This window comes from Papio anubis, chromosome 10 (assembly GCF_008728515.1).
Source record: "Papio anubis isolate 15944 chromosome 10, Panubis1.0, whole genome shotgun sequence".
In the NCBI taxonomy this organism is placed as follows: domain Eukaryota; kingdom Metazoa; phylum Chordata; class Mammalia; order Primates; family Cercopithecidae; genus Papio; species Papio anubis.
Genome location: NC_044985.1, coordinates 112,630 through 126,631, shown reverse-complemented (window position 1 = coordinate 126,631; position 14,002 = coordinate 112,630). Strand labels below are relative to the sequence as shown.

The window sequence follows — 14,002 nt, the reverse complement described above, 5'->3', positions numbered from 1 at the left end:
GAGTTCCGCCTGCAAGTTCTTACTGGTCTTCAGGGGTGGCTTCCTATGTCAGTTCAGGTTTTAAGATGTTTTCAGTGCCATTTGGATAATGTGGATCACCCAGTGGCCCCTGTGGGGCCTGAAACATGTTCTACCCCATGGTTCAGTTCTCAAAGACTCGTATATGCTGTTCGGGGTCAGATCCATTCGTACAGCTTGGGGTTAAGTCTGGGAGGTCATCCACAACATGATGGGATCTTCTTCTTGAGACCCTTCCTCTCGGCATTCTCCCAGGCACCTCCTGGTGTCTAGGAACCCTCCATTCCTAGTTTTCTTGATGGAAAGCTGGGGCTTTCATTTTCCCTCTCTGCCATATGAAACCAAGCGGCAACTGTGTCTGCCTCGAAACCAAGTGGCAGGGAGACAGAGATAGAAAAAAGAAACAGGGATTCTCTCCCATGCGTTGGCACCACAGTTCCTCTGGCCAGAGAGGATTCCTGTCCCTCAGAAATTTAGATATCTGCATGACCACCACTGCCATTACCATAATGAGACTGCCTAGGGGAATAGGGTGGGAGAAATCATCACTAAAATACACATCCCTCAGCCCTCATGCCCTTAAGGACCCTTTTCCCTCTCTTCAGATCTGAGAGGGCTTCTTTTGGAGTCCTTTATGTCCAGTTTGAAGCTGGTATTGAGTTCAGACCAGGGCACACCACAGGAACAACAAAACAAGAAACTCACCACAGGATCAGAGTTACTTTGTCTTCTGGTTTCCTTCCCATCTACCTGCTGCTGTTTGCCTCTAGAGTCCTCAGACTATAAACTCTCTGGAGCCAGGGTTTTTAGTTGTGTTCAAATGGATGGGGTGAAGCGTGCTACTCCATCTTTATCACTGTTTGTATATTGATGTTTCTGGAAATCACTAAAAGAATTTTCTAAGCACTGTTTGCTTAATAGTATGAGGAATACAAAAGCAAAAAGTAAAGGAACAAGCATTTATTTGAATACATACCACAATTTTTAAGTTAATACAAGAACTTCATAAGGTAGAAAAAAAATCAAGAGGAGCCAGGTTTATCTCTGGACAATGAGATGATACAGAAAAGGCTCACATCCCTGGTCGTCCCAAAGCCACAGCCAACAGTGGGTCCTTACTGTCTGAAGGGCAGTGTCTGTTTCATAATTAGGAGATGTCACGGATTTCGTGAGTTGTATTTTAATGAAGCATTCCAAAAAGACTATGCCTTAGCTAAAACTAACAGTTGTGCTTTTGGGGAAATATCAGGCTGTGTGGCTGACCAGCTCATGGAGAGTTGGGAGTCTGAAGACCTTCTCCACAATCCTGACTTCACCCATGGAACGACAGCCTATCCATGTGGCCAGACAGGTTGCCCACTGCAGACTCCAGGTGAAGTTTTTCTTGTGAGTTTTGATGTGAAAGTACCTCCTGGAGCTGTGCATATTTTGGTTGTGTGCTCCGTTCCCAAGGAAAAGTCCTCAGCAATTAGAAAAACTGCAGGGTGGCAATGACAGCTGTCATTTCTTTTCTTCATTTGCCCTCTGCCTCTTTCCTCCTCTTCCAGTGCTGGAGAAAGACGATCATTACCTCTCCAGAGTCTTTGAATCTCCGTAGAAGAAGCCGTCCACTCTCCCAGAGTGCTCCAACGGGACTGAACCACGTGGGCTGGCCAGAGCACATACCTGGCACTGGTGAGTTATGCGCCTCTCTCTTTTGCTATGTACTCTGGATCTTGGCATGAAGGACAAGGAGTGAGTGCTGTTGGCAGCTGTATCCACTTGCCTGGCAGAAGTAGCTTGATGGTGAGAGAGATAAACAATTGTCCCCTTCCTTCAGTTAGGGAGGAGTGCCTACTATCCAAAGAAAGGGAATTTTTGGCCAGGAACAGTGGCTCATGCCTGTGATCCCAGCACTTTGGGAGGCTGAAGCAGGCAGATCACTTGAGGTCAGGAGCTCAAGACCAGCCTGGGCAACATGGTGAAACCCCGTCTCTACTAAAAATACAGGCCAGGTGTGGTGGCTCACACCTATAATCCCAGCACTTTGGGAGGCCAAGGGAGGTGGACCATCTGAGGTCAGGAGTTTGAGACCAGCCTGACCATCATGGAGAAACCCCATCTCTACTAAAAATACAAAATTAGCCGGGCGTGGTGGTGCATGCCTGTAATCTCAGCTACTTGGGAGGCTGAGGCAAGAGAATCGCTTGAACCTCGCTAAAGGTTGCAGTGAGCCGAGATCACACCATTGCACTCCAGCCAGGGCAACAAGAGCGAAACTCTGTCTCAAAAACAAAACAAAACAAAAAAATTAGCTCAGTGTGGTGGTGCATGCCTGTAATCTCAGCTACTCTGAGGGATGAGGCAGGAGAATCGCTCGAATCTGAGAGGCAGAGGTTGTAGTGAGCTGAGATCATGCCACTGCACTCTAGCCTGGGCGACAGTGATACTCCACCTCAAAAAAATGAAAAAGGAATTCCTAGAGTCCCCCAGCTTGGCTCCATCAGTTAATTCTGAGGAGAACTACGGACTGTCCCTTCGTCTCCTAGTAGGATATATAACTTCAAGGAGACAGAATCATGTAGAGAGCTGTCTCCAATCAGCTGATGGAACTTGGGTGCTTCCCCTTCTGATGAATAATGGCCTCTTCCTTGAGTTTTATGGCAGCCTCTATGAGTCCGTTTCTCCGAACTGTAGCAAATAGCTTCAAATCACATATCTGTCCACAAAAGGCCTGGCTTTCTGTGTTAGAAGGGAACTGGGCCACAGGTGAGAGCCAGGATGGGGCCTCTTTATGTGTGACAGCTACCTTCGTCACACCCAACCCAGCGGGGCTGGACATGCTGAGTGCGGCTCAAGGCACATCTGTCTTCCGGTGGAAGGACAGATATGGGGTCTCAGGTCTTGAGCGGGTGCAGATTGTGTTCGGTGGTGACTTTACAGTCTAAAAGCTCATGGCTGCTGGAGGGAGGGGCCAAATCTGGTGTTGAAGAAAGTGAAACAAGGGCAAAGCCTTAAGAGAGTTAGAAAAACAAAACAGCCACGCCTGTCCAACGCGTGCTTCGTCCAGGCTTGGGAGGAGCGGGCTGGCAGTGGAGGCTGTTGGTAGTCAGGTCCTGTCAGTGCCGAAGACCCATAGAAAGCCAGTGCAGTAAGGCAGAGGATGACGGTGCGTGGCGCCCATAGAAAGCCAGTGCGGTGAGGCAGAGGATGACGGTGCGTGGCGGTCGGCCCCGAATGCTGGAGTTTGGCATGTGTCTTTCTAAGGAATCAGCTCTGATGCAGACTCTGAGTTGAGCTCTGAGTCTGACTCAGCACATTGGAGGTGCTGGTCCCGAGGGAGCTGGCTGCTCAGATTAGCTGGTGGATGTGGTGGCTGCCTGTCAGCAGATGGATGTATTTAGGCTGCACCGTGAAGTGGAGCTTTATTCTTCCCCACATACAGTCATGATCTTAAACTCACAAGCAAAGTTATGAAAAGGTGTTTGACAGCTGTTGAACAAACTCTCCCAATTTCTTGCATGAGCCCTTCGTTAAGTCATAGAGTTATTTAGAATCTTGTGAAAGGGACAGTAACCAGGGAGAGGCATCTTTTTTCCAGAGAGAATCCTCAAAGCTGATTTTGGCCTTTCAAGTCAGTACCTCCTTGCAATTCAGAGCTTCAAAATCATGTTTTCCTATTATTTCAGTGTCACTTGAAATAATTGGCAGATGAGCTCATTGCAGAAGAAATTTTAAAACCTTCGTGCCACCAGTGACATCGAGCACGTCTGCACACCAAGGGCACTGCTCTGGAGGTCAGAGGTCAGGGCTCTAGCCACACTTCCTCCTAGGGTGAGAAATTGAGCACATCCCTCGATTTCCCTCTATCTCAGGTTCCTTTTTTCTTTCTTTTTTTCTCAGAAATTCTGCAAGAAAGTAATCAGATTCCTTTTTCTTCAAAAAAGGAGTGATAGCTCCTGTTTTCCTATGTCGTAAGGATAATGGGAGGGACTAGCCTGGAGTTGAGCTTGGGAAAGCTTTCTTTTCTTTTCTTAATTACTGCTTCCACTTGCAACTGATCTGTGCCTGACTTCGTCGGATTTCTGCTTTACAGAGATGATATTTCTAGTTTCTATCCCTGGAACCTCTCATCATTCTCATTTTTTGGATCCATTTTCTACCCAGTTCTGTGAGAATTTCTCAATTTCATCTTCTGCTTCGTTTTCCTGGTTTTTTTTTTTCTCACCTGTGTTCATTGCCTTCGCTGGCAGTTTGTGATCCAGTGATCATGTTTTTAATCTGCAACAATCCCTCCAATGTCCTTTGAAGCCACGAAGAACAGAAAATCAGGATTTTTGTGAAGTGTTCTCGGTATTTCCAAATTTCAGTTCATTTTCAAATTCATCTGCTCTTTTTTTGAGGTTTGTTTGTTTTTTGGTGGAGTCTCACTCTGTCACCCAGGCTGGAGTGCAGTGGCACGATCGATCTCGGCTCACTGCAACCTCCGCTTCCCACGTTCAAGCAATTCCTGCCTCAGCCCCCAAGTAGCTGGGATTACAGGTGCCCACCACCATGCCCAGATAATTGTATTTTTAGTAGAGATGGAGTTTTGCCATGTTGACCAGGCTGGTCTCAAACTCCTGACCTCAGGTGATCTGCCCACCTCAGTTTCCCAAAGTACTGGAATTACAGGTGTGAGCCACCATGCCTGGTCTCTTTTGAGGTTTTTTATTAAGAGGTGAAATTTCTTTATTTGCTCATCTGTGTGGACAGCAGTCCTCCCCCAGCAGTGGTGTGTTGTTAAGTAGCACTGGAAGTGACGTTCTTTCAGAGATCATTATCGGTTCCCGTTAACATCCTTCAAACACAGCGGAAGTAGGATGAGGAAGCCTAGGCTTTCTTGTGATGAATGCTGTGAGTCAGCACCTAAAGGCTTGTGGGGAGCTGTCCGCTGTCCTGGTAGGGAGCTCCTCCCCCTCACTAGAATTTCTTCTCCACGTTTGGAAGGGTGGCTAAGAATCAGCCTGATGTGGGAGCACGCCACCTCTCCCTGGCAAGTCGGTGCCCAAGATAAATCCCCACCACACCCGCACCTCTCTCAGTGGAGCCGGCAGGGCCAGGTGCAACTCTGAGAGTCCCCAGTGCCTCCAGAATCCGTGCCTGTGGCTTTGGAAGGGTGGGCTGGGTTTTACCAGGAATACCTGGTGGTGTGGTTATTTCACAAGCTGTCGGTCACCTCTTTCTTCAAACCACTTTGTTGTATCTTGTGGCTAACACCCTTCATCAGTCTCTAGTACTGGTAAAGGATGCTTCCTATTTTTTAAACAGCTTTGTTGAGCTATAGCCACATACAGTTCGGCGGCAGGATATTCACAGATACGTGCGGTCATCACCACAGTCCATTTTAGAACATTGTTAGCACCTTATAATAAGCTCTGTACCTTTAGCTATTACCCCACACCACCACCCTAAGGAACCACTTATCTACTTCCTGTCCCTATAAATTCCCTGCCCTGGATTTGTGTATGGATGGAATCATGTAGGAACTGGTCTTGTGACTGGCTTCTTTCACTTATAATAATGGTTTCAGGGTTCATCCACATGTCACATGTACTTCAGTACTTCATTTCTTTCTATGGTCAAATAATCCATTGTATGGATACACTACAGTTTGCTTATTTATTCATCCGTTGATGAGCAATTGGATTACTTCTACTACCTTGCACTTCTGTGCTGTGGAGATGGCTTCTTTCCTTAAATCTCAGGAACCAACCTCTGCTAGGTTTAGACTTTTCTTTTACAGCGTCCTCACTTCTCAGCCTTCATACAATTGAAAACAGTTAGGGCCTTGCTCTGGATTAGGCCTTGGCTTAAAGGAGTGTTGTGGCTGCTTTTTGATCTTCTATCTAGACCACGAAAACTTTCTTCCTATTGCAAAAAGGCTGTTTCACTTTCTCATTCATGTGCTAACTGGAGCAGCACTTTTAATTTCCTACAAGAACTTCTCCTTCACTTTCAGGACTTGGGCAACTGTTTGGCTTGAGAGGCCTAGCTTCTGGGCCATCTTGGCTTTGACATGCCTTCCTTACTAAGCTGAATCATTTCTAGCTTTTGATTTAGAGATATGTGACTCTTCTTTTCACTTGAAAACTTAAAGGCCATTACTGGGTTATTAATTGGCCTAATTTCCATATTGTGTCTCATGAATAGGGAAGCCCAAGGAGAGGGAGAGAGACAGAGGAATGGATGATTGGTGGAGCAGTCAGAACACATAACATTTATTGATTAAATTTGCCATCTTCTATAGGCACAAGTTCACGGCATGTCTTCACTTCTTGTTTTCTCTGTCTCATCTTTTGATTGCTCTATTCCTTCTTTACTGTTTTCTGTTTCACTGAGTGAATATTGTCTAATGTAGTATTTTAATTTTATTAATGATTCTTTTGCTATATTTTTTAAGGTTTGTTTTTAGTGGTAGCTTTAGCATTTCATGTATATATATAACTTACCAGCATCAACTTCAGATTTATACCAACTTAATTCCAGTAATATATAGAACTATTACACCTTTATAGCTCTATTCCCTTCCCCTCTTTTGTGTGGTATGATTGTTATGCATATTATACCTATCAATGTTATAAAGCCAGAAGCGCATTAGTAAAATGATTACCATGTGTCACCATTTTCTTAGCCTATTACAGCTTTTCTCTCATCTATCTCCTTTATGCTGTTATTGACATATATTACATTTTTATATTATATGCTCAATGATACATTATACACATATTATTTTATACAATTGCTTAAGAGAAGAAAGGAGAAAATAAGAATAGTGTTTTTTATAATTACATAATTACCTTTTCTAGTACCCTTTTTGTATTCATGTGGATTTGCATTATCATCTGGGGTCACTTGCTTTCAGTCTAAAGAACTTCCTTTAGTATTTCTTATAAGTTAGGTCTACTAGCAACAAATTTTCTCAGTTTTGTTTATCTGGGAAAATCCTTATTTAGTCTTCATTTTTGAAAGGTTAGCTTTCTGCATAAAGGATTCTTAGTTGTCAAGATTTCTTTTTAAAAAATCCTTGTAGCAGGCCTTTGACAAAATTCAACAGCCCTTCATGCTAAAAACTCTCAATAAACCAGGTATTGATGGAACGTATAGCAAAATAATAAGAGCTATTTATGACAAACTCACAGCCAATATCATACTAAATGGGCAAAGACTGGAAGCATTCCCTTTGAAAACTGGCACAAGAGAGGGATGTCCTCTCTCACCACTCCTATTCAACATAGTGTTGGAAGTTCTGGCCAGGGCAATCAGGCAAGAGAAAGAAATAAAGGGTATTCAATTTGGAAAAGAGGAAGTCAAATTGTCCCTGTTTGCAAATGACATGACTGTATATTTAGAAAACCCCATCATCTCAGCCCAAAATCTCCGTAAGCTGATAAGCAACTTCAGCAAAGTCTCAGGATACAAAATCAATGTGCAAAAATCACAAGCATTCCTATACACCAATAACAGACAAACAGCCAAATCATGAGTGAACTCCCATTCACAATTGCTTCAAAGAGAATAAAATTTCTAGGAATCCAACTTACAAGGGATGTGAAGGACCTCTTCAAGGAGAACTACAAACTACTGCTCAACGAAACAAACAAATGGAAGAACATTACATGCTCATGGATAGGAAGAATCAGTATCATGGAAATGGTCATACTGCCCAAGGTAATTTGTAGATTCAATGCCATCCCCATCAAGCTATCAAGGACTTTCTTCACAGAATTGGAAAAAACTACTCTAAAGTTCATATGGAACCAAAAAAGAGCCCACATTGCCAAGACAATCCTAAGCAAAAAGAACAAAGCTGGAGGCATCATGCTACCTGACTTCAAACTATACTACAAGTCTACAGTAACCAAAACAGCATGGTACTGGAACCAAAACAGGGATATAAACCAATGGAACAGAACAGAGGCCTCGGAAATAACACCACACATCTACAACCATCTGATCTTTGACAAACTTGACAAAAACAAGAAATGGGGAAAGGATTCCCTTTTTAATAAGTAGTGTTGGGGAAACTGGCTAGCCATATGTAGAAAGCTGAAACTAGATCCTTTCCTTACACTTTATACAAGAATTAATTCAAGGTGGATTAAAACTTAAATGTTAGACCTAAGACCATAAAAGCCCTAGAAGAAAACCTAGGCAATACCATTCAGGACATAGGCGTGGGCACGGACTTCATGACTAAAACACCAAAAGCAATGGCAACAGAAGCCAAAATTGACAAATGGGATCTAATTAAACTCAAGAGCTTCTGCACAGCAAAAGAAACTACCATTAGAGTGAACAGGCAACCTACAGAATGGAAGAAAATTTTTGCAATCTACCCATCTGACAAAGAGCTAACATCCAGAACCTACAAAGAACTTAAACAAATTTACAAGAAAAAAAAAAAACCATCAAAAAGTGGGCAAAGGATATGAACAAACACTTCTCAAAAAAAGACATTTATACAGCCAACAGACACATGAAAAAGTGCTCATCATCACTGGTCATCAGAGAAATGCAAATCAAAACCACAATGAGATACCATCTCACATCAGTTAGAATGGTGATCATTAAAAAGTCAGGAAACAACAGGTGCTGGAGAGGATGTGGAGAAATAGGAACACTCTTATACTGTTAGTGGGAGTGTAAACCAGTTCAACCATTGTGGAAGACAGTATGGCGATTCCTCAAGGATCTAGAACAAGAAATACCATTTGACCCAGTGATCCCATTATGGGGTGTATACCCAAAGGATTATAAATCATGCTACTATAAAGACACATGCACATGTATATTTTTTGCAGCACTATTCACAATAGCAAAGACTTGGAACTGACCCAAATGTCCATCAATGATAGACTGGATTAAGAAAATGTGGCACATATACATTATGGAATACTATGAAGCCATAAAAAAGGATTAGTTCATGTCCTTTGCAGGGTCATGGATGAAGCTGGAAACCATCATTCTGAGCAAACTGTCATAAGGGCAGAAAACCAAACACCGCATGTTCTCACTCATAGGTGGGAAGCGAACAATGAGAACACTGGGACACAGGGCAGGGAACATCACACAGGGAGGCCTGTCATGGGGTAGGGGGGGCAGGGGGAGAGATAGCATTAGGAGAAATACCTAATGTAAATGATGAGTTAATGGGTGCAGCACACCAGCATGGCACATGTATACATATGTAACAAACCTGCACGTTGTGCACATGTACCTTAGAACTTAAAGTATAATTTAAATAAATAAATATTTAAAAATCCTTTTAGCACATTTAACAAACCTATCCCACTGTCTTCTGGCTTCTAGAGTTTCTGCTAAGAAATCAACTGTTAATCATATTGAAGAAGGCTTGGTAAGTTATATGTTGTTTGCTGCTATTCTCTTGTGGCTTTTAGGATATGTTCCCTCTTGTCTTTTACTTTCAGCATTTTTACTATGATGTGTCTTTGTGGATCTCTGGAATTATTTTACTTGGAAATAACTGAGTTTCCTGGGTGTGTAGGTTATTGTTTTTCAATACATTTGGAAAGTTTCAGCCATTGTTTCTTTGAATATTTTCCCCTTCTCCTTTCTCCCTTTCTGATATTCCCATTACACATATGTTGGTGCACTTAATGGTGTCCTACACTTCTCTGAGGCTTTGTTCATTTTTTTCATGGATTTCCCTCTGTTCTTTGGCTTGTGTAATTTCTATCGATCTATCTTCAAGTTTGCTAATTATTTCTTCCATCTGTTCAAACCTGCTGTTGAGCCCTTCCAGTGAACTTTTTATTTCAGTTATTGTACTTTTCAACTCCAGAATTTCTTTTAAAACTTTGAATATGTTCACTGATATTCTCTGTTTGATGAGACATTGTCATCACATCTTTTGTCTTTTAATCATGTTTCCTTTAGTTCTGTGAACATGTTTATAATTACTACTTTGGACTTGATAAATCTGATATGTAGTCATTCTCACAGGCAGTTTCTATTACCTGCTTTTTTCCCCATTGTATGGGTCAAACTTTCCTGTTCCTTTGCATATGTCATAATTTTTGGTTGGAAACTGGACATTTTAGATAATATTATAGCCACTCTGAGAACCACTTCCCCACTAGGTTTGCTATTGTTATTTGCTTATTTACTAACTAGATGAACTGTTTTATTTTAGTGAAGTCTATTTCCCTTCCCATGGGGTTAACCTTCTGATGTTGCTCCTAAAGGAGATATAGCGCCGGGTATGCCTACAGTCACTCATGGATGACGGTGGCTTTACTAGAGCTGTCTTCTGTATTTCTCTGACCACACCACACTGTTAAGCTCCACTCATTGGCTGCTGATTGCTCTGTGATTTTCAAGTTTGTCCTGGGGCATAAATTGCTTTACAAGCTCTCAAATTCTGGCGCACCTCAGAAAGGATCACTTTCTGAGGTCCGTGTTTGGTATTTCTTCTGATCCTAGAAGGGCTCCTCCCAGCTACCTTATTCTCTGTCCTCTCATACAAACTAGTGGGGTCCAGCCTATATCTCCATGAGAGCCACAGATTTCCCCTCATTTCCTTTCATTGCAACCTCCACTGTTCTTGAAAGCACCTTTAGGTTCCAGCTTCTCCATGCTCTGCTACAAACTGAGCCCAGTTCCTTTAGGAAAAGATCAGGAGCTATCTGTTTTACAACCTGCTTCCCCCAAGCAAAATCTTTGAACCAGAGCTCTGGGATGGGGACAATGGCAAGCTCTACGGAGCCCTTGGGGAGGGAGAGCAGTAGCCTAAAGCCGTCTCAGCTGGCCTCTCCTGGCATGGAACTACCACCTTAGAAGCAGGGGGAAAGGCTATCTAAGCCTCAGTATTCTCAGCTTGCCAAAGAAGGAAGTCACCCGGCTCGGCACTCTCACCAGTAACAGGTGGCTTCCTGACTGAGCCTCAGCAACAGCTGGCTGGGGGCAGGATGAGAAATGCCACTGTCCTCCTCTTCCAGGGAAGAAAGATCCCTGGCTGAGAGGTGGGGGGAGAAGGAACCCTGTGTTGTTGGCTATAGTCTGGAGTGGAGTCCCTGCCTCACTGAGCTGTAAAGGGGGAGAGGGGAACGATCTTGGTTAAAACCCTGCAGATTCTTACCTTTCTTATTGAATTGTCATTGATTTTCTTGAAGGGATGTTTCTTTCTTTCTTTTTTTTTTTTTGCTGGGGAGGCTGGGGGAGGCAACAGAGTCTTGCTCTGTTGCCCAGGCTGGAGTGTAGTGGCACAATCTCAGCTCACTGCAACTTCTGCCCTCCTGGTCCGAACAATTCTCCCACCTCAACCTCCCAAGTAGCTGGGATTACAGGCATGCACCACCACGCCTGGCTAATTTTTGTATTTTTAGTAGAGACGGGATTTCACCACGTTGGTCAGGCTGATCTTGAATTCCTGACCTCAAGTGATCTGCCCAACTCGGCCTCCTAAAGTGCTGGGGTTACAGGCATGAGGCACCGTGCCTGGCCTTGAATAGATGTTTCTTTATTTGCTGTTTACTCTTCAGGACCATTTCAGATGTTTTAAATGGTTGTTTTTAAAAGTGTTCACCAGTTTCACTGAGGAGCAGGTCAATGGAGTTCCTCTCACTGTCCTGCAAAAGTCAATCTCATGTTCTCTAGTATTGGTCATTTCAGTGAGAGTCTTAGAGAGATGTTGAATGGCTGTGCTCATGGCATATCTAGATGCATTTTTTTTTTTTTTTGAGATGAGGTCTTACTGTGTTGTCCAGGCTGGAGTGCAGTGGCACAATCTTGGCTCACTGCAACCTCCGCCTCCCAAGTTCAAGTGATTCTCCTGCCTCAGCCTCCCGAGTATCTTGGACTACAGGTGCACGCCAGCAAGCCAGGATAATTTTTGTATTTTTAGTAGAGACGGGGTTTCTCCATGTTGGCCAGGCTGGTCTCAAACTCCTGACCTCAGGTGATCCGCCCATGTCGGCCTCCTAAAGTGCTGGGATTACAGGCATGAGCCACCGCGCCTGGCCTAGATACATTTCTTTTTTTTTGAGATGGAGTCTTGCTCTGTTGCCCAGGCTGGAGTGCAGTGGTGCGATCTCGGTTCACTGCAAGCTCCGCCTCCTGGGTTCATGCCATTCTCCTGCCTCAACCTCCCAAGTAGCTGGACTACAGGCACCCACCACCTTGCCCAGCTAATTTTTTGTATTTTTAGTAGAGACAGGGTTTCACCGTGTTAGCCAGGATGGTCTCCACCTCCTGACCTTGTGATCCGCCCACCGCAGCCTCCCAAAGTGCTGGGATTACAGGCATGAGCCACCACACCCGGCCGGCCTAGATACATTTCTTAAACTTTCTTCTTATATCCCCAGCAGCTAGCATGATGTGCTGCATATAGAAGGTTTATAGTGTTATTTGCCAAGGACGTTGATGGTATTCCAACACAGATTGTCTGGGGAATCCTCTGAGTGGGGAGAAAGGGAATTAATGGTTGCACAGTAGTTCAAAGCATGAGTGGCGTGCACTGGAACCAATTCCACCACTTCCAGGTGTATAACCTTGGATTAGTCTGAGCCTCAGTTAATTTCAGTGGCAAAATGGGGCTAAAATAAAAGCTGTCAGATAAAGTTGTAGAGATTAAATAGTATATGCAACGTACCTCACATCTGGTATATGCTTAATAAATGCCAGCTAATATTTCAGACATTGCTAGGTGCAGCTGCTTATCTACACATCATTCACTTAATCCTCACAATAATCCTGCAGAAGTAGTTGTCAGTATTCCTATTTGTGGATGAGGAGAGAAGACACAGGAAGATTAAGTAATTTGCCCAAGGTCACAACTAGTAAGAGACAGAACTGAACCCAGGATTGAACCCACATCACTAGGGCCTTGGGCTTCTTTCCATCCCGCACTGTCGTGGAAACGGAAGTGCAGGGTTAATTAGGAGAGACAGGGAAGAAGGCTGTCTGTAGACTTAGATAAGCTTTGATCCCATTCTGTTCCTGTTTTTACATGTAGAGTAGAATTTCGCTGACCACCTTCACATCATCAAGCCAGCCTCAAAAAACACTGAACCTTCTGTGCTGACCTTTCTGATAAAGACACTGCATTATTAATTCGTATATACATACTCACACACATTGCATACATATACACACACTATATATACAGTCATGTGCCATATAACAGCATTTTGGTCAATTACAGATTGCATATACAATGGTGGTCCCCTAAGATTACAATGGAGCTAAAAAAAATCACTAGGTGATGAGTGAATGTGAAGTACACTATGTAGACTTTATAAACTTTATAGAACAAATTGCAGTCCTGCAAGCTATATTCACGTTAAGTCCCTTATAAAAGTGTACCATTACTATGTTAATATTTTATACCATACGTTTACTGTGCCTTTCCTATGTTTTGATTTTTTAGATACAAGAATACTTACCATTGTGTTACCACCCTACAGTATTCAGTATAGTAACCTGCTGTACAAGTTTGCAGCCTAGGAGCAATAGGCTCTACCAGATAGCCTAGGTGTGTAGTAGGCTGTACATTTAGGCTGTGTAAGTTATGCTCTATGATGGTCGCACAAGAAAATCACCTAACACATTTCTCAGAACATATCCTTGTTCAACAACACATGACTGTATATGAACAATGTATGTAAATGAACCTAAATGATTATTTATGATTATAAACCCACCATGTGATGGTAAAGGGATCACCCATCTCTTTTAATAGTACCAGAAGTGGGTCTGTAAGCTTTCTGGGGATGGAATCTTCCCCTGGTGAAGGCAGCTAAGTCTCCCTGTGCCAGTCTTTGTCCCCAGAGATCTCCAGCACCTTTGATGGTGTTAATTTCAGCTGTCCTCACCCCCAGGGTCTTAGGAAACATGGATCCCCTTTTCACACTGGAGTTCAAATGGGGACACTCTACCTTTACCCACAGGACAGCTAGGAGCAGGAGACCTGATTCAGATTTACTGAGGTCTCCAGAAGATTAAA

General features: G+C 43.4%; 1 protein-coding gene across 1 annotated transcript in view; it reads left to right on the top strand.

The window, feature by feature from the left end:
* Positions 1-14,002, top strand: part of ARHGEF4 (Rho guanine nucleotide exchange factor 4) — a 208,607-nt gene that overhangs the window by 108,722 nt on the left and 85,883 nt on the right. Inside the window, exon 4 of the mRNA XM_017948007.3 lies at positions 1,566-1,692. Coding sequence (XP_017803496.3) covers positions 1,566-1,692 — 127 coding nt within the window. The remainder of the gene's footprint in view (positions 1-1,565; positions 1,693-14,002) is intronic.